Source organism: Lasioglossum baleicum, chromosome 9, assembly GCF_051020765.1.
Source record: "Lasioglossum baleicum chromosome 9, iyLasBale1, whole genome shotgun sequence".
Lineage (NCBI taxonomy): Eukaryota > Metazoa > Arthropoda > Insecta > Hymenoptera > Halictidae > Lasioglossum > Lasioglossum baleicum.
The window spans coordinates 11694587-11716312 of NC_134937.1; the positions used below are offsets into that span (position 1 = coordinate 11694587).

The 21726-nt window shown below is 42.0% G+C and overlaps 1 protein-coding gene across 1 annotated transcript; it reads right to left on the reverse strand.

Moving 5' to 3' along the window:
• Positions 1-1444: 1444 nt before the first annotated feature.
• LOC143212155 (ejaculatory bulb-specific protein 3-like) lies at positions 1445-21667 on the reverse strand. Its single transcript, XM_076430599.1, has 4 exons — positions 21517-21667; positions 10022-10196; positions 3869-3963; positions 1445-1715 (listed from the first exon to the last, which is right to left on the reverse strand). Exons 1-4 carry the CDS (start codon positions 21520-21522, stop codon positions 1614-1616), a joined length of 378 nt encoding a protein of 125 aa, XP_076286714.1. The 5' UTR covers positions 21523-21667; the 3' UTR covers positions 1445-1613.
• Between the last annotated feature and the right edge of the window lie 59 nt (positions 21668-21726).

Sequence of the window (21726 nt, forward strand, 5' to 3'; positions counted from 1 at the left end):
ACACTGGTGCTGGACCAGCAGACTAGAAAAAAGATCGGGGTCGTCACATGTTTAACATTTTGACTGCCAATCATACGTGACAATTTTTTTATCAAGCTTGAAAATCAATTTTTATGAAATTTTATGTAAAATAAAAATTGTTCAAGTCAATTTGATTAAATTCTATGCAAAATAAAAATTGTCCAAGTCAATTTTATTAAATTCTATACAAAATAAAAATTATCCAAGTCAATTTTATGAAATTCTATGCAAAATAAAAATTGTCCAAGTCAATTATATGAAGCAGAAATCAAAGGAAAGTGTGCCAGCTCTCGTAATAATTTTAATAACTATGTGCAATTTAATTAATATTAAGTAGACTACTATTAACTAGATGTGTCAAGTATCCATAGGTAAGAAAAATTCAGTTCCCCATTGAGGAGGGCATGTGGCCCACAGAAAAGTTCCCGGAGTGTTCGAGAACACCAGGACCGAGCTGGGAGTCGCGGGTTAAGTATGGAAATGAATTACGAAATTAGTGTAGTGCCGCCTTAAACAGTCGATTTAAATGCGCCGCGTCGGACAAAGAAAGGGTTGGGCTTTCCGAGGACTAGGACGAGGTGGAAGGACGAAGGACGAGGCTGAAGAGGGCAAGGACGAAGGCAAAGGGTTGGTTGAACGTCTCTGGTTGGATCGCGTTCACCCGAGCCGATTCCTGCCACTCTTCGATCGTTGTCCGCTCTCGGCGAACGCAAATAAACCGACGGGAACTTGAATTCGAGTGGGGAGAGGGAGAGAGAGAGGGAACTCGAATTCAATCACGCTTTCGTCCTTACCTCTCGTGTCCTTTCTGCCCTCCTTCGAACGAGAATGCTACACTGTCGCAGCTCACCCAGAGAATTAAACAGCGATTCCCCTTGGTCATGGAAAACCGATTACTCTTCAACCGATCGACTCTGAAACATCGTCGAAAAGCGCCCCCGGACACTGTCTTTTGCAATTAGCGATCCGGAACACCCTTGCGAATACCGATCCCGCCCTTTGACCCGTTCACGTGTCCAAATCTACTCGCTCTATATTTTTTTAAGCATTTTCTGACTCCGTCGAATCGGTCGAATGAAATTATAAAGATACAGGAAATAGCTGGATACTTAGATATCTGTAGTTGTCAGGAAAAACGTCGCACGTCACAATTTCAAAAAATTTCAGTTTATGCATTGATTAAACTTTGTAGTATTGGATTTACGTATTTACCAGAAAAAAGTCATCAAAATAAATTCGGAAGGCTCAAAAACATAATGCAATTTAACCGATGTCCTATGTCAAAGCATTTGCGATCAAAACTTTAAACGACAAGATCTCGTTCTTCCTCACAACCACAGATATAATCTAACTACATCAGGTTCTTGACAACGAGTGTACTACACTGTTCTAAACGGGAAGGATTAACGCAACAACGATGATGTCTTTTCCCGTTCTATACGTTTATTTTCCAAAAGTCTCGACTGGTGTACAAATCGAAGGAATTAGAGAGAGAGCGTGAACAAAATATGTTTCTTTTCGTGAGCGTTTGATTAGAGCATGGCGCCAGGACATCCTGGAAGTTGAACGTCTCTCTTGCCGTCTTCTGTTATTTACAAGATGATGCCACGCTGTTTGGCGTCCTCCTTGAAGTTCTGCGTGTGGACCCCAGTGGGATCATACTTCTTCGACAGTCTTTCCCAGATCTGCGGCTTCTGAAGTACAAAGCAGAGAATATCGTTTTAGCCTCGTTCGCGATTCAACACCCGACGACACTCCCGGGGTTTCACTTCGTCGTCTCTTTCCCTTTCATAAACTTCATTCCTCATTCTACCTCCATTATCCTAAAGCGAAGCTAGCATATTAACGCTCTGTGAGTGCACCGGCTAACCCCTTGGAATATCCACGAGGTTATAGCCTCTTCTTTAATAGTATGTTACTCGCGTAAAGCGATCGTTTGTCGCGGCCTTCGCTCAAACTTCTCGCACTTTAATTAACACCGGAGCTTCCTAGATTTCTTGTTTCAGTATTATTCTAGGTGCTCCCGTGGGATATTGTTACGTAGATGTGGGCGTGCTACGGTTCTTTGTTAATTCTGTTAATTAATGCTGAAACGATCCGGATTACTGCGTGAATTTCTTGTTGGATTCGTAATGCCCGTAGAAAATTGTTGAATAATGTTCGATGAGAGTGAGAGGTAGTGCTTTGTTAATTCTATGGATGTTAGTCTGGTTTGCTGTGTAGATTTTTCATTTGGTAATTGTGAGACACATGTTTTTTCCTAGAAACGTATTACACGCAGCAAGAATCAATAATAATTTACCTAACGCAAAGCGTATGAAAGAAAATCAATTACGAACCCGACAAATATAGTTCGTTAATATGTCTGAAATGACCGACAGCTTCATAATTTACTCGGCCGAGAAACTACACGCCAATTTGTTTGTTTAACGTTCTCCGTTGTTAAAAACGCGTTCGGCTCGCTTTATTTTTAGCCTCCGTTATTGAACGACGCGTCGCACGTACGTGGACGAACGCGGAGGGTAGTTAAAGTGTTAAACAAAAAACAAAACGAGCAGAGAACTGCGAAAAGGGTAAAAGTTTCCGTGCATCGAGCAGCAAACAAACGAAATATTTATCGCGCGCGGAGAATCGAGCAGCGGAGCATAGTTATAAAATTATGGAGTGAAAACTGCTCTCCGTGCCCCTTTATAATGAGATTAATTACGGTCCGGTTAACGAAGCGGAAAAACAAGAATGTCAACAAGACGAAATCGGCGCCGCGCCGCGCGTAGGTTCAATTAAAAGTTGCCAGGCCACGGGATTGGTCCGCGAGAGAGTTTCGATCGGTCGTTTTTCCAGATTGACAGTTGACTAACGTCGCGGGCAATTTTTCTGATAATCGTTCACGTCCGTTCACGACCCGACGTAAATCCGCGCTTGAACCGATCGAGCAAACATTTTCATACACACCTCGTTAAATACTTTTATTAAGCTTCTAATTGCTCCTTCATTTAAAATTTTGTTAAATGTTTTTCCTAAGCTTCTAGTTGCTCATTCATTTACAACATCCACTCATAATCGACACAGCACACGCAGGACGAATAAAATGCAACATCCGCTCGACAAAGAAGCGAGTCCGAGGCTGCAGGATGATTACAAAATTTTGTTAAATACTTTTCCTAAGCTTCTAGTTGCTCCTTCATTTACAACATCCACTCATAATCGACACAGCACACGCAGGACGAATAAAATGCAACATCCGCTCGACAAAGAAGCGAGTCCGGGGCTTTAGGATGATTATAAAATTGTACAATAACAATGATTTAATAATTCGGCAACGTTTGAATCAACTGAGAATCACCACAGCATACATACAGCGAATGAAAGCACCGATCCGCTCGATAAAGAAGCTAGTGGAGGGCTGTGGGAGGGTAGCAACCGAGGATTGACGAAGTTAGCACGGAGTTGCGACGAGGTAACGGATTAACCGGGGCATAGGTTAACGATTATCAGTCGAGGAAGAACTCGAACGCAACTGGGGGTGAGAGTAGAGAGCTCTGGGGGCGAGGATGAATTAGCGGGGGTGGTCGATCCCTGTGGAATGATTTGGCCCGTGGCGCAAAGTTTGTCCGAGGGTCAAACACAGGCACTGGCAGACGGACCTGTCCTGTGAAAGTCAAACCAGTTCCAAGGCATTCAAAAGCGGGCCGTGACGTGTCCCTGGCTGTCTCTCTGCGAGAGAACTCGCCTCGTCTAATTAGCCGCGGAAAAGTAACGGTGAAACAACCCGCGAACTCGGTACACATATAACATACTATGTATACCATCACATGCATACTATAGTGTACTGTGGTAGGGTACGTACGTCGTGTATCAGGAACCGAATCACCTTCTCGCTGCCCGACTTCTGTTTTTCACTGCACTTGCCGCACTTGTTCTCCAGCGCGTCCGGAAGCGATTCTGCAAGCAAATTAAATGTTCTTTAGAATGGCAATCTTTCTCGGTTACTAAAAATGTTGGTATGTTCGTTTGAATGTGTGTGTCGAAATGTGATTCATGTCGTCCCTAGTTAAGGGTTGAAATAAAATTTTATTGCATAATTGAAGGGGTGGATGGATAAAGGTGTCAAGTTTGTTTCTGTAAAAGAGTTTTTAACGAAATATGTTGTCCTTTTTTTGATGAATGAAGATAATTATTATCTTTTTCTGTATTAGAGATTAACCATAACAATATATATATTTGTAATTTATTTGTGTTATTATCTTCATTCATCAAAAAAGGACAACATACCTCGCTAAAAACTTTTTTACAGAAAACAAACAATTTGTTACTTGACACCTTTATCCATGAAGGAATGTTCCTGCTCCCTCAACAATTTTTAAATCTTTCTACGACGACATTAAGAAGGTCCCAGACAACCCATTTTCTGCCAATAAACGTCATGGGGTAGTCTGTCAGGGCTGTCTGTCGGACAGATTTGATTCACAATCTTTCTCGCCTAACCCAAAACGATGACCATAGCGAAGGGCAGGCCTCCATACTTTGTCAAAGGGGATATAGTCCTTGTCTCGGAGCATTCACGGACGATGGACTCGCCTCTACTGGACCTGGCCAGCTGGTGCAAATGCCAGCCGGCAAAAAACCAGCAGCGAACATTGGTTCACGAAAAAGACTTCGACTCTGTAAAGCACCCCTTCTTCCAAAGAGAACCGAGCTACTTTATGAACTCCGTCCTTCGAAAATCGACGTGGCCATACGGGGCACCATGTGGAAAATATTATAATGGCGGCGACACATTCTGCTCTTTGGCATTCCTGCGAACTTTCGACTGTCTTCTAATCGAAGACCCAAGAAAAGTACATTTCTCAGCAAAAGCTATACTTGTCGAAGCTCTTTACGTATTTAACAATTAACTGAAAAGTTTAAAGGATAAAGCACACGCCGTATCCATTTTGTTTGTCGAGCAATTTGTCCGAAGATCCCCGGAAGTTAGTCGCGTTCGTCTGTTTCTCTTCTTAACACCGTTAAAATCTCGTGGTAACGAGCTCGACGTCGTTTCTTTTCCCCAACCCCCGGTGCCATGATCGATAAACGAGTTAAGGACAACTCGTTAGCCCTCCACTGAATTTCTAATTTATTTAGAAATTTCGCGGCGCCTTTCTTCCCGGCGAGAGTCGCCGGAACTTCCGAGTGATTATCTCTGGAAAAAATCGTGTTACTCTTGATCCCGGTAATTAACACAGTTCCGTCGTAATTCACTCAGAGAAGTCTCTGCCCCATCCTGACACAGTCACTTCGCAAAAATTCTTTATCGCTTCTCTTCGAGCCCCTTCTTATACGTAATCCCCGAGGACGACGTCGATTACAGGGAGAACAGTTCCCCGATGGGATAAATAAGAAGTGTAACCTATTTAAAAGCACTTCGTCATATTTTCGGTGTTTCGGGGCTGAGGGGAATGACGAATGGTCCGACAGCGAACGATAAATCGGACGGACAGCCACGAATTTTCCGCGTTTTACGGTTTTTGCGTCCGCGCTTTTTTCCGGGATGCTAATTGAACGCTAAAAATCGGCTACACGAGTTTCGTTTCAATCATCAACCCCTCTCTTGTCGTTTAATGCCGATGGAATTGAGTCAAATTCGTTCTCTAATGGATATGACATTTTTATTGTGAGATATCGGTGGCACAGTCGCTGATTAATAGACTGCGGATCTCTCTGCAAACTGAACATTTTATATATCAATTATAAGAAATGAATTCTTTGAATGTTTTCAGCTGCAACATTTCGGAAGCTGCTGTCCGAAGACTTGAGGGAAAAAATCGAGGAATGACTTGGCCAAGTGCTAATCCCGCGTTTCAATTCGATTCCCCATCGAGTCGGTACCGATCCATCCAAAGTTACATTCGAATTAATTCCGTATTAAGCCGGGGTCGAGAGCTTCGCCCGTTTCTCTGATAAAATTTAGCTCGAGATTAAATTCGATTGCGGTTCGATGTCCTCTCGTGTCTCGAATACCATCCCCTTCGCAGAAACCATCGATCTAGAGCCGCCATTTGCAATAATAGGCAAGTCTTCGAGCGCGAGTCCCTGAACACACATTTCGCACGAAATGGCGTGTGCCAGCGATTAAACATTTCAGCAAAACTTAGTATTACGGCTCAGAAATGTTCTTATCTCGCAGCGAGATAATCCGAAAGAGTAATCGCGGACGTGATAAATATTCTATATCGACGGTCTCGTGTCCCGGAGCGATTCGTTAGCCGTCGTTCCAGCCGAGAAATAATTTTCGATTCAATTAAGATATCCCGCGGACGTTCGCGATAACCACGCCGCGCTGTTCGCCCGGAACAAGACGGAACGGTGGCCATCTTTCTCAGCGTGACGTCTTTACCCCTAATGTTGACTGGTTCTTCAACGAATCAACGAGAAATTCAACTGCAAAATTTTCAAATGAAAAACAAAATTACTTTCCGAACGACCGAATATACAGGGTGAGAACAACAGTTTTATACTCAGAATTTGATACTCTATCGATCTATGGTATAAAAAATAGGACATTCCATTTTTAAAAAATGAAGATGACCTTCATATCTCTAAAAACAATTACATAAAAACAAACATTTTTTGGTATCGTATGAGCCCCATTTAACCATTCAACATTGTCCTGCAGACCTTTGACGTATCTTTAAAAACAACGAAGATATTTGAGGCGGCAACGTTAGGTGACTCAATCAAGTTAAAAGGTAAAATGGAAACAACGCTTTGTACCACAAAGGGTCAAGCAACGGGACAACATTTTAAAATCAGAAACTCAGTGTTCAAACATTTTCCACGGGCACTATGTGCACACACACGGGTGGCGCGACAGTGGAAGCGTTAAAAAGGCGAATCTGCATGGACGATCGAGCCGAAAATCGTTCTTTTTCTCGTCAGTGGAACCCAGCGGGAGCTCTCGAGACTATCCAATTTCCCGGACAGTGAATCAATCGGGATCGCGCGATTCTTCTCGCAGCGATGGCTCGTTTATCAAGTGAGAGAGAGGGAGAGAGAGAGAGAAAGCCGTGCGTGTAAACGTTCTTGATTCGAGAAAACCGAGGCGAACGGAAGAGCGTTTGTCTTTGGAGAGCGTGCGTTCGACCGTGTAGATGCTGCGAGACGAAACGAAACACCAGCCCCGATTTTCCCAAGAGGGATGAAGGAGAAAAGGGAGGTTGAGAGAGAGACCGTCCGATGGGAGAGGGTTGCTCTCTCTCTCTCTTCCCGGATGTTCGAACCTAGGAAAACCGACCTAGAAGCTGCGGTCTCGCGATCCGGCTTCTTTTTCGGCTGGCTAGCTCGACTTTGACCCTCGTCCAATGTTTGACAGCGTGGTTGCCCGCAAACTTTCCATCGACAACGCTACCCTCCACCTTTGCTTACGCCAACCCCCGCACAACCCCTTCTTACACTCCAACGTCTTCTTGTCGGCGATCGGTTTTGATCCAGAAAATGGAAAAGCTTTACACAGAGGTTTCCCTTTGTGGAGAAAGGCAAAATTTTCGGGGATGATTGTTCGGGATCGTTTGAGACGGAAATTAACAGCGGAGGGGGTAATTGAGCGGTGTTGCTCCGGAAAGATTGGAGGTGAAGATTGAATTTGTACATCGTGGATTTTGTATGGTTAGTGCAAGGGTTTCCCCTCGTACCGGAAGGTAGCGTTTTGGGGATGATTGAAAAAAGAGATAACAATTGTCTATATCGAATGAAATAGATCGAAGTGGAATAAACGTGTACATGTTTTCCCAACAAATTCTAATAAGCCCCAAATGATACAACAGTTTTTTATTCATCTGTCTAGTCCAACTACAGGGGTGGATACGCAAGGGATGAACGTGTCCCAAAGCCTAGGGATTTAAATCGGCCAGCACAGATTCTCAGAGAGAGGGCCTACGGATGGAAAGGGATTCGCAAGGACGCCAGCTGCGTTCGTGATTGTAAAAGAGAAAAGGGAATCGTCCGAGAATAAGAGCAAGAATAAAAAGAAGAAGAGGGGAAGGGGGTAGAGGCAGCAAAACGGCGAGAAGGGAAATAGGAAAGAAGAGAGCATTGCTTATTGGATCTCGAGGCTAGAGGTCCCTTAAGGACGAGTAACCGGGAGCGTTAGGAGTCCGTACAATAAAACAACCCCCGGGAGAGGGGGCACCGGCTAGATTAAAGCCGAGATCCGTGGAATAGAAAAATACTGCGGGAAATTTGCCTGCTGATTCCGCCGAGCGATTCATGCGACGATCGTCTACCCCGCGAAGACCATGGGGGTAAGCCGTTTTATTGCACCCTCTGCTTGATTTTTTGAAATTCTCTTTTTCGCTGTGCCGAGCCTCCTGTGACTTGTGAAAATGTAAGTTTTAAGCAAATCTATTTTCAGTGGTCTGTTTTCGAGAAGAATAAAATGAGGAAACAGGTTAATAGAGACGGGATGATAAGAGTCATTTGAACTACTTAATTATTTAAACGAATTTAATCATTTAAAGGCAAAGATTGGAGGGAAATTAAACAAGATTGACCCTGGAACTCCTGATGAGAGGTTCTTCGAATTTGCTAGTTCGAAAGTTTTAATCCCTTCTGCCCTGGAGGCACGTTTAAAGTGCCATTTTCGCGAAGCACTGCTGTGGTCCGAGCGAGTTTTAATTTTTTTTAAATTGAGTGCCTCTATAAATATTTATAACCCAATTAGATTAACAAATCACTTAATATTCAACAGTGGAACATCCTAAGTAAAGATAATATTAAAAGCTGAGAAGTGAAATAAATCTTGCCGTACTATCTTATTTGAACAAAACTGTATCAGTTCGTGTGTCCGATTCTTTTTGCTAGGAGCGTTCCGATCCGAGCGTTTTTATTAAGCGCAGTTAGGACGTATGTTTAGTACACTGACAAGCCGTCGGATTTATGTCAGTAATTTTTCTTCGGTTCCGATTGAATCGACGTGACAGACACCGTCGCGTTTTCCCGAGCATAGCGATCGGCAGAGCGAACGCTTGCTGCGCACCGAATCGTCCGAGGAAACATATCACGCGAGGCTGACGTTGTTAACACATCCATCTTCTTTTTATCATCGTTATCAGGTTTGAAAGAACGCGGACCCGTAGCTCTGTGTATGCATAACCGTCGATACTATGCACCCGCAACACACACACATACACGAAAAACTACGAATACGTAAGGTACAAAGTATGGTCAACCGCAAAGAACTGCGGCCAGCAATTAAAACATACTGGAACACGCGATAACGTCCCTGGAAAATCGATTGGCCCCTGGGATGGGGATTTTTACCGTTAAAATGTATCTCTTCCAATGTTTATACAGAAACTAGGGAATCGCGGGAGTAAATAAATCTTTTGACTCGTTTTCGGTCTTGAGGAAACTGGGATTTTATCGATCGTCCGAGTCTTCGGCCATTTTTGGTTCACATTAGTATGGTTAATTAAGACGTTCCACTGTTGGATTGTTCGTTCACTAAGTTGGTCAGAGATATTAAATTGTGAAGCTTGTTTTTGGGTTACAGGATTTCTGGCTTCTGGAAAAATGAAAATTCAATTTTTACTTTTGGCCATTTTTGCTTCGACTGTCACGTTATTTCTGCTTGTTATTGTACAGGTGGGCTTTGTTGTGGAATGGCAAAAATATTAAAAATTTTTAGCTTCTGAAAAAGCTGTATTTGTCAGTTTTAATTCTTTAGCCATTTATACTTCTGGCCAGTTGCTTCTGGACTATCTGGCCAGTATGCCTTGTTATTTGTTTGAAATTATTAATTGATATTATGAAATGTTAATTGATATTAACCTAATAGTATTTGAAATAATTTGCAACTTAAAAATGAGTTACTTGACTCCATAAAAATAGTGTAGTTATTGAGGGATGTAGTGTAGAAAAAAGATCAATGATAATTGACAATGGTAATTGACAAAAAGGAGGCCAGGTAAACGGCAGCAACGTGTCCGCGTTTAACCGATAGACTAGAACGTCGTCGACTCACTTTTAAGCTCCTTGCCGTCGGGGGTGCAGCTTCCTTTTTCCAGCAGGCAGTTTACATAGTTGTTCAACAGACGTTCGCTCCTCAGGATCTGATCCACGTCGATGTTGTCGTACTTGGTGGTGTATCTGTCGTCCGCGAAAGCGCAGGCTGCCACCGCGAGCAAAACAATCACGATCTGGTTCCGCAGAAAAATCAGAAACATCTCAGAAAAATCGTGGTGAGATAATATTTTACTTAAATCTGATAACGTGGTAACCGAATTTCCGAAAATTGAGATCCGAGGAGAGAACTTCGGAGAAGCTAAAGGATATATTCCCTCCACAAAATTTTTCTTTTCCTATTCCTACGCGAATTTTTAAGAAAGTTACCCAGAAATTCAATTTTCACAAATATCACCTCGCGGAGAGGGTCGTATTTTGACTTTCGGAATTTTTTGTGCTTGAATCGTGGCAGGTGGAGAAACTTTTCTTGCGTGGATCCGTTCTGTAGACTCTGCTGAATATCTTGGTATATTTTTTATAATGTTGTAGACGTCTTAACATTTTTAAACAATTTTTGAAGCGAGCGATCTAATGTTAAAGTCTACGTCCGACATTCTTCAATATAAGTTAACAAATAAAACAGACCTTTTCCCCATAAGAAAAATAAAATAGCTTCTAAAATCCTAAAAATCTTATCCTGAAAATTTGTCAGAGACCAAGGCGATGAAGAAGAGGTAATTAATCATCAATTATGAATATTGGAAGCTTTGAAGCTGCTTTCCATGAAATTCCTGAAGTTCGCCGAGGTGGCAGAATTTCGCAAAACAGTTTCCTAAAGCGACGTTGCGCTTTTTCGCGAGCGTTCGCGTGACTGTTGCGCTCTGCGTGCAACAGGATATCCGAAAAGTCACGCGACCAGAGGGCCACAGCGATATCTTTGCCCTGGAGATCAAACGGCTCCTGCATAATGGAGCTGCAAGCTCTCCTCGGCCGCATGGGAGGTAATTCCCTTTACTTCGCGAAATTTCGAGAGCCGAAAGTGTTCGCCGCGATTTCACGATCCACGTCTGAATATTCTACAAGCTGCTTTCTTAAACCGAAGGGAACAACGCTCTGTGTATCGCTTTGCCCTCGGAAACTCGCAGGAAACCTCGATCCTAAGGGCTCGCACCGAACATAAACTGTTATAGTCGCTGCTGGTCCCTTGAAATCATTCTTTGAGAATTATATTCAATTATTGTAGTAACAAAAGAGTGTATATATTTTTATTTAGCTGCACGAGAACAAAATATTTTTGAAAAGCGTCGTCCATGAAGGGTTCGTATTAAAAATTTGTTGAAATATTTAGACTGCCGATTCATACGTGAATTTAAAGAAGAAAATTTTGCATACAGATTTTTGAATGATCACCGCTTCATCCCCCAACAATGCACAAAGAAAACAGCAGTAAAAATCGCCGTATAAAATTAGAGACACGTTGCGAACGTTAAACGAAATATGCTCGATGGTGTGTTGTCGACTGATAAACGTTCAGTAGGTTTCACAATGACCTGTCGGGGCGTTTATTTAAACATTTCATAACTGTAGCAGCGGGAACAGTAAAACCTGAAAGCGGTGGGTCTTTCGGATGGCTAAATTCTCGTTTTACAGATCAAGTTTTTATCGGGCAGCCGGCACTTTGAAATCCAAACAGTGTCGGGCAGCACGATAGAATTAGCTCTCGTAAAACATTCACGTTCACTTCTGGTCGGATATATAGCACATGCGGTTCGAAACACCGTTCGAACAACACACGTCGCGTCGTTTGCGATCTACCCCATAGATCAAGCTCCGACGGATCTATAAATGTTATTAACACACAACCAGTTTGCAAAATGTGCTATCGATAACAAACCGTGTGTACGCGTGTACCAGCCGCGAGGTCGCTTGAACAGAGAGAGAGAGAGAAAGAGAGTAAAGTGGGGAGAAAACAACGTGAATTTCCCACACACCCGAGAACCTCTGGCGCATGTAATACTATTTTTTTTATTTTTTGACGGTTTCGCTCTCTCACACTCCGTGAAACCGCTTTCATTCTCTGTGCAGCATATTTTTCGAGAACCGGTTCCCAGGCCGGGCCCGACCCTGTTTCAATACACCGGGAATCCATCGAGCGTGTCTTTCTTCTCGATTTTCCCGGCGCGAATAATTTTTCGACGGGATAAAGGACGTTTCTGCTGCAACCGACAACCTTGCCGACGCTAAATTATTCTTTCCAGATGGCCAGCCCTGGTTCTTACATCGCTACCAGATCCCAGAACTGTTCCCTGCAAATCCACCCTTTTGTTCCCTGCTTGACCACCCGAACACCGTATAACACGCCATCGCCCGTGGCTGGGTCCTCTCCGACCCCTTTCCACCACTTTTCTCAACCCTCGCACCACGATTTATTTTACTCTTCGTATTCCTTTGGCGTTCGTCATTTCTCGAAAGAAGAATGAGGTTTATATTTATTGACTAACAAGAATTAGATAATCCCGTTCAGTGAAGATTTGCTGGTTTTTCAAATTTTGGTACTATACGATTTTTTGTGTCTCATCAGTAGACTGCGGATCTTTATGCAAAATAAAAATGTTTTACATTGATTCTGAGAAGCAGGAATAACATAAAAATTTATTTCATCCCTTAACGACTTTGCTACATTAAAAGCGACAAAAATAGACTGCAGGTCTTTTTTACGGTAAGGTGGAGTGGGGTAAGTGCGTCAACGGGGCTAGCTTGTATTTATTAATGTAGTATAAGTTAGCATAAACTATTCGACATAGACGTCGCCCAAGAATAAAGGTATTTTCCTCGCTTAAATCCAACTTTGCAAAAACTAGTGCGCACTTACCCCACTCCATCTTATAGCAAATGGTACACAGCGTTTACGTAGTACACGTTTCTTGGCTGTGTGGGATCGTTTGAACTGACTGTAGCCGTAGCCTAATCCAGTTCCGCGTGCGGATTAAGTGTGTACGAGCATGATCGTTCGTTGTGTTAGGTTGTCTCCTAAGTCTCGATTTCGGTCTTAGGTTTCCCGTGAGTGTGGAGGCGGTCAAAAGCGGTTACGCGTCCGCGAAGCAAATTTGCATTAGCCCCGGATTAAAGGAGCTCTAAATCTAGATCGGATCCCGGTCAGATCGGCGGAATATTAAATTTCGATATTATCAAGAGCAACCAAAAGAGAGAGAGAGAGAGAAGGAGATAGAAGCAGCAGCTTCGTGCCTCGACCAGGCTCTATCAGTCCCGAGAGCCACTTAACTCGGAATCGCGTTACTAATTGCGTCCTATTAACTGTCCACAATCAGATTCACGATCTTCTATTCTGTTACACGCTACTCGACCTTCCCACACAACTGACCCCCGACTTATCCCCGATGGGGAACGGTCACCTGTATCGATCCGATTCCAAAATTCCCGCAGTCGATCCTCTTCGATCCGAAATTACCCTTTTCCTATTCTCACCCCATTCCTCTGCAGATCTTTTACGATTAAGAGGTACCCAGCTTCTCTCTAGCTACATCTCTGCCTTGCAACATTTTCATAAAAACTAATTTATTAACAAAGCTTTTGTTGATTTTCTTCCCTTTCCCCCAAAACATTTCACCCCCTATGTCGTTCCGTAAGCAATGCTGATTCTGTTCCGAATATTTTTGGGAAGTTGCGCACAAAGTAACCGCAGTACTCGGTCTTGAATATCGCATAATCGCCTACGGATTTCATGCGAAGCACGCGGAGAACTTTAGAGAACACAGTGGAACAACATAATAAAGTCCAGTAACGTTTCAAGTTCGCTGTCGGCCCATTAAAGCATTTAGCGAGGAGCGAATCGTTTCTGTTCAACCCCCACTTTCCATAAGGTGCCCCACAAAACCATGAGTTTGCATAAAACGTCCGCGGGTTTGGTTATTACAGATGCAGTTATTATTGCAGTCGTCATAATTGATGGCAGCACGAATTTCATCGAAATTAATTGATTCACCTGTTTAAGCGATTGAAAATGGCAGATAATCATGTTGTATTATTGAGACGCTATTTAAAGATTTCGAAATCGACGATTTCCCAACACAAAAGATTGAGAGTTGTTAGTTATTTAAGTATTCAGTGGCTCAAGGCCGAGCATGATGGGAAAACTGAGCGTCTTCTGCACCATTAGTCTATGGACCCATGGGATTAGAAGATGCTCACTCATTAAGTTCGTCCTTGGTTAGGTTGCGACATGGATGATTCAAGATGTCTCTGATCTCCGTAAACGCTTGCATCATTAATGATTTCAATAAATTAGATTTACAGATAGAGCGTCCAAAAATAGAAATGTCAAAACTTTGTTAAATTCTAACCATTGTACACTAGAAAGTTTTAGAAGTAGAATATAAGGAGCACGTAATCAGCAAATGAGGGTATATTAAACTGCAAATTGAATTTGGCAGTTCCCCCTAAAAATTGCGTTGTTGCTTAATAACCCAGTGTCATTAAAAGTTTGATAGAAAGTTCGACTCGACGCTTTCGTATCACGCGAAACGTCACCGGCGGCCCCGAATAAAGGAAACGAATTCCTGTTTGCACCGACTTCCTGCAAATTAGTCCATAAAGATTCTGCATTTGCATCCGCGGGCTACTTATTACCTTAATTAACGATTTTACTAGGCGCAGAAGAAAATAAAGTCCGTATCAAACTTCGTTAAGGTCTTTACTTCGTAGCCATTTCCAGAGCTCCATCTGCTATAACGTTACTTTACGTCGTTCCATGCTGAACCGTTTCCGTTGATTGTTTCTCTCTCCCGCTTTCTTTTCAGTCGTCTTTCTCTCTTCTATTTCCTCCCCTTGTTTCTTTCTCTTTATTCACTTTCTTAACCTTTCATTGTCCTTAATTATTTCCTTCGGGCTTTGTGTTTGTGCTCAATCTAGTCCGATTACCTATTACAACGGTAATAATTTGTTTTATTCGTCGTTCTGCTGAGCGTTTCGTTCGTGAAAGCTGGCTGAATGATTTATCCAATTATTTATACACGTGTGACGATAGCGAGGTAAATATTTTTGCAAATTTAATGCGCGGAGCGAGCTTTAATTTATGGTCGCGTGGTACCGAGCGATTCTATGTGCAAAATGGCCTCCACAATTATTTAAACATGGTATGCCAGAGTAAGTTCCTTTTTTGTTAATTTTAATGCGTTTGTCTAACCTCCATCATTTCTATTCACATATTAAAGGCATCTTTGTACCTCACGACTCAAAAAAGTATTTGCACAAATGTTCTGCAATGTGAACACTTTTTTTCTACACTTTAATGCATGCATCGATGTATAACAGAGTTCGGCAATAATCAATTAATATTTAAAAATGACTAATAGTCTTTTTGAATGTTAGTCATAGCAAAATAGTCATTAGTCGAAACTTTTTGATTAGTTAGTGATAACTAATTAATAATATTAGTGTATGTTAATCGCACAATAGTGACTGATGACTGAAGATTGATGACAGATCATTAACTACTAATTAACTAATAAGCAATAGCGAACGATTACTTAGAGCTGTGACTAACTATTTGCCATTTAGTTATCACTAACTAATCAAAAAGTTTTTACTAATGACTATTTTGCTATGACTAACATTCAAAAAGACATTTTTAAATATTAGTTGATTATTGCCCAACTCTGATGTATAATATATTTTCGGTGCACGTGTTATCAAAGGCTTCTTTGTGCAAAATGAGCTTCAAAATTGTTTAAAAACGCGGTACAGTGCAAAGGCAATTTCAATTTTTAAATATTAATGTATAAAATTTCCCCGAGCTCCCTAATTTTTGTTCGGGTAGTATCGAAGGCTCATGCATAAAATCACATTTCGAGATACGTTAATTATTCACACGTCGATATCTACTGTAAGTAGAATTGGCTGATCATGCTCAGACACGTCAGCCGCTACTGTAACTGTAATACAGTCCACGCGCTGTACATACCTCCAATTAATTTGCATCACCAGCATTTATGAATGTTTAAATCATTTAAACATTAAGAATACATATTTTTTTATTACAATTAAAAATACATTCTCAAATTTTCCAACTGAAATGTAACACCAAAACCACAATCGATATTTCCTGACACCGGTTACAATAACATCGCGAATAGCATTGCCCCACATTCCTGCCGAGGAGAAAGTGATCGTAATATTATCCACGCTGTTTTTGCAAGTCCAGCCGGCGGGTCTCATCGATCATGTCGATCCCGAAAAGATCGAGAAGGCGTGCAGGAACGAAGGGTGTGTGTGTTGTCGTCGTCGTCGGCGAGGATAATTCCTCCGCGCGGCAACTAATGATAATGATCCCTGGGTCTGATTGCGAATGCCCGTCGATTACACGAGCCTCTTTAAAAGACCGTATAGCGCCGATAATTACAGAATCGATGTCAACGCGGTCGTATGCGGTACACGTACACGTACACACCGGTACAACCGAGAAATGTCCCCGTGACGCAATCTCGTCGGCCGAAAGCCGTTCCCATCGGCGAATCACTCTCCTAACGCCTTCCTTTCACTCTCGCGAATAAATTTCACCTGTCCCGACGCTTTTCCCACCTTTCCTCTCTTGCACCTCAAAGGACATGGCCGCCCGGAGGAATCCGACCGCGTGATCGACCCATTGACTGCGCAGGTTGACAACAAGTCCTTCGCGATTCCAAGACGAGCATATTTGGTACAGAAATTCTCTACCATTCCTTCCTACCTGAATTTTTTTCTGGCAATTTTTGCAATGAAAAATTTTTTAAATTTTATTCAGAAGTATTCCAAGTATAAGTTGCACCCCTAGCAAAGATGCGATTATTAAGAGAAGAAATTGGCTGGGTGGAATATAAAACAGTGAAAGATTAGAAAAATCTAAGAATATTGTTATGATGCTTCCAATGTAAACAATCGATTAAGGGATGACGTGAATTTCTAGCTAAAGAATTAAATAAATTAAAAAGAATTAAATAAATTATTTTTATCTAAAGAAACGCGAATGTCCTAGGAATTAGCTGGGACTAAAAAGAACGAAAATCCACGTGCATTGACGAAGAATGATCAAAGAAACATTTGAAAGAGAAATTCGATATATCTGCTCCAGTTTCAGGATAACCCGAATGAACAGAGCGTTCGGTAACCGGTTATACGTGCGCGTAGGTGGCGATTCGCCCTGAAACTCCGACTAAAAAATATGAAACAATATACATACATATAGATATTGCGAAACGAGATTTCGGCTTTTCCCACGAGAGAAACAATTTCGAAATTCCATCCCGTTTGTAATGTTTTATAATTTTTATACCGTTCAATAAAATTTCATAAAACTCCGTAGTCCGTTCGCGAGAGGCTATTACTATTTTTGTGATTTAATGCATAAATTTAACACAGGCCAATGCCGTTAAATGTTATTCTATCCGGTCGTATTGGATAATTGTTTCCGGTAGTTTCGGAATCGATTAACTGTTTTCTGTCGGGAACGCTGGGAACAAGAACGGAGCGCTGTCAAAATGATTTTCTTCGTTGTTTTTTACTATAATCATTTGTTTAATCAAAGGCACAGCGTTCACTCGTGATTGTGTATGTACGTCAAATGAATATTGTTCTCCGACCTGTATTTAAAAAAAAAAAGAAAAAAATATAGAACGGTCGGAACAATGGTATACTGGATTCACAATATGCAGCGAAATAATTTACTGATTTTTTCGCTTTACCACAACGCAATTTTTTACTTTTTTTTTACCGCACAGATGAAAGTTTAAAAAGCTGTCGGACCATTTCGAATTCGCTGTGGTCGTAAACGGGATTTAAACGCGGCTTTTTTATCATAAAGAAAGAGAAACAAAATGTTTTGTTGAAATAAACATTTCCAGCAGATTGAAAAATTTAACACTAAATCCGCACTAAAAGCGTGTATCAATGAAATATTTAGCACCCGCCATTTTGTCAGTGAAGTGTACACTAAATACAGACGCCAGAAAAATATCGAAACACGAAATCAAGTCTCCGTTAAGAGAAAGAAAATCTCCATTAAAAAGTTCGATGTAAAAACAATTCTTTGCAGGAAGAAGAAAATCTCCGCGGAAGAACGAAGTGTAAAAGCAATGTTGCACGGGACAAAAGAAATACTTCGCAAGAAAATGGAAGGTAAAAAGAATTCTATATAAAAGAAAGAGGATACAATCGAAAAACCATCCTACAGAAAAAGACCAGGCAAATTCTGCGCAAAATAAGTGAAACGTGAAATCGGTTCTCTGCAAGAAGAAGAAATTCCGCATACCCTCGAACCTTTCATAAACAACAAAAATGTCTCTGTAACCCAGAGAACCAAGGAAGAGAACAAACAACAATTCATTTTTCACACATTGTCGGATCGAAAACCTCCGAAATTCCGCAAAACCAAATCTATTTGTATTTTTCAAATTCACGTTTAAAAATGGAATTCCATATTTGACACTGTAATCACCGTATTAATGCATTTTTCACATCGCAACGGATGGTTCCTAGTGGACCGCGCGCCCACCCGCCATCTTTACGCTTGGCGACCCTAATTTCGCCATTCTTCGCGAACGCAAAACCTGGTTTCGGAGCGGTCCGGAATAAAATCAGATTCGAAACCGACGACTCGCAGTCATTGAGCTTCTGCTTTTGATGCGAGTATTAAAAGTTGTGTCCTCGCGGCGGACTTATGGAAATTATTAAAATATATCCGAGTAGCAAACCCGTCCCGGCAATGAGGCTAGCAAGAGAGAACGGGAGAGAAAGAGAGAGAGAGAGAGAGAGAGAGGGTAGATCTTTGAAGATATTATTCATCGCCCCATCGCTTACAATCCATTTTAAACCGGCGAATTCGAGCGGAATTTCGCTAAAATATCCGGGCGACTGAGAGCTAAAGGCTGTCCTCATTAACGCGCTGACTGTCAGACTGTCCATTAAAATTATCACGAGCAGAGTGGCGGGGGTGGGGAGGGAAACCTTTCCCTCAACAAATGGAAACACCGGGGAACCTGTTTTCGCGCGCGGAAACGTCGCGAAACTGCCGGCAAATTGATTCCATTCTGCACCGACTAGCCTGATGAAATCAGTCCATTGAATCGCCAAGAAAGAAACGGTGAAGGGTCGGAAAAATGTTTGCATCGTTTGTTACATAGCTGTTCGCGCATCGAAAATGTAATCCTGAAGTTTCAATGCGAAACTCCTACTTCATTCGTGATGGGATGAAGACAAGGATTGTGTCTTGTTTCTTGCAATTTATGCAAACTGTTTCTGTTTCATTGATTATGCAAACATATTCGTGTTCGTTGATCTTTGGAGCGTGAAGACATAAAACAGATGAAAAATGTATTGCTTCAGTTTCTCCATGTAATTATGCACAGACGATTAATCATAGTAAGTGTGCTCAAGTTTTGTCTCTTTCACGAGCTGACCTTCGACCGAAATTATTTCGAAACATAATTTCTGAAGATCGCACCGATTCGCCTCTCTATTTAAATATTCTCTGTTGCTAATCTTTGGGCACCGTTGAAAAAATCACGGATCCAGTGATCGATGCAAAGGTGAAATATGCACATACGGAAATTCGGACGAAATACTACGCTCCCGGGTAACGTCAACACGATCCTTTTTTTTTTACACCGGGCAAATCCGAACCGTGAAATGGAAACCTTCATGCGTCAACGATTCGGCAAACTTCGCGAAGAACAAAGTAAACAGCAGGCCAGAATTCGGGCGCGGAAAGCGTGGATGGGATTCGGTGACGCGGAAAACGCTCGGCGAAATGAAACCCTTCGCGGCAGAAAAAGGCTAGCCGTGTTCGAAGTTAATTTCATTTAAATACGGCAAACACACGTGCCGCCGAAGATTTCTCTGCTTGTTCGGAAATCGTATCCTCGATACTTCCTCTGCAAACACGATTCACGATTCGTTCGCAATTCTTTCAGTTAAAGACATTCCTCCAGCGATTCATTCTGCTGATCGAGTCTGCCGATGTTTTTCAAACAATTGCAGTCCGGTATTTTTGTTTGCAATTTTTTTGTAGAACAGTTCTAACATTGGACCAGCTACCGAAAAATTTTCAATAACGTCCTTCGATTGTTGACATTTTTAAAAATCATCCGATTCGTCGAACTATCTGACTGTTAAAAAAAATTGTAGCCCACCAGATATTCGATAATGTTTTTACCATTGTTAGACGCATTATTTTTGTTCACAACTTTTTTATAGGATAGTTCTAACATTGGACCAGCTACCGAAAAATTTTCAATAACGTCCTTCGATTGTTGACATTTTTAAAAATCATCCGATTCGTCGAACTATCTGACTGTTAAAAAAAATTGTAGCCGACCAGATATTCGATAACTTTTTTAACATTGTTAAACCCATTATTTTTGTTCACAACTTTTTTATAGGACAGTTCTAACACTAGACCGGCTCCCCAAAAATTATCAATAACATCCTTCGACTGTTAACATTTCTAAAAATTGTCTAATTCGTCAAGAAACCAAACACTGATCAACAACTAAAAAAATTACGATAAATGTAAAAGCAATCTGTGTGAAAGAAAATAAGCTCTCGTTAAATTTCTGACAGTTTGGATTACCTTAACAAGACAGGGATTCGCAAAAACATGTATCCGATGCGACAACAGGCCAGGAGACGCGTGACACTATAGTTCTAGCATCATCGTGGACCGTCGCCGGCGATTAACGCCCCGCGAGACCATTTAACGGTGTAACCATAAGGAGGCTGAACGTCTTTCGCGGCTCATTAAGTTTGAACGCGTGCGACTACTCGAGTTATCGCGGGCTGAGAGAGAAGATCGGGCACCGTGTCGGAGACTGTTCCCTGGAACATGCTACGGTTACGTCTAATTCGAGAAAACAGGCTCGCTTCGATTCGAAACACGTCCTCGTTGCGACCAACCGAAACCTTCCACGGTCTACACCCCCGGAAAATTCGTGGAGCAGCCCTCCGGAATTAACCTATTAACCCGAAGTCGAGTTGACTCGTCGTTTACATGCGAACGTAGCTGGAGAAGATTTTTTGATGCGTTAAACTGAGCCTTGAATTAGGAAAATTAGTCATTCATTACAGAAGACTCCTTCAAAAATCATCCTCGATGAACATAATCCCCCATTGAAACGACATGGACCGATGACACTCCAAGAAGTATAATTTCAAGTATCACAACGTCTTTATAGCCACAAAAATATTAAAAAATCACACTTATCAACCGAAATCGATACGAAAATTAGAACCCACGTGAACAATGGAAACTCCGGAAGGTAAACATCGCACTGGCCGGACCCCATGAACCGTATCGAGCCACAGCATGAAAAGTTTCTCATCGTTCGTGCAACTTTCTGGGTCAGCGAGAACGCGGAAAAATCGCGGAAGAAAATCGCGAGAAGGAACAGACAGAGAGGGCACTAGAGTTCAGGAAGGATCAAAGAGAGAGGGAGAGAGAGAGGATGAGGAAAAAGTGGCGCTTACCTTCATGTTGGCAGGTTGTGTCGAGCAGGAAAGCGAAGTTAAGCGTGACTGATGCTGGCTTCGCCGGCGATCAACTGTTTTATACCCGGCCGTTTGCCCAGCCTCCGAATTCGTTGGCCAGATATTCACTTCTCTTTCTCGCACCTGTCTCACGTGTTCACTCGCTCTGTTCGCAGGTTGTCCTCTCGCTCCCTGCTCCCCGTTCGACAC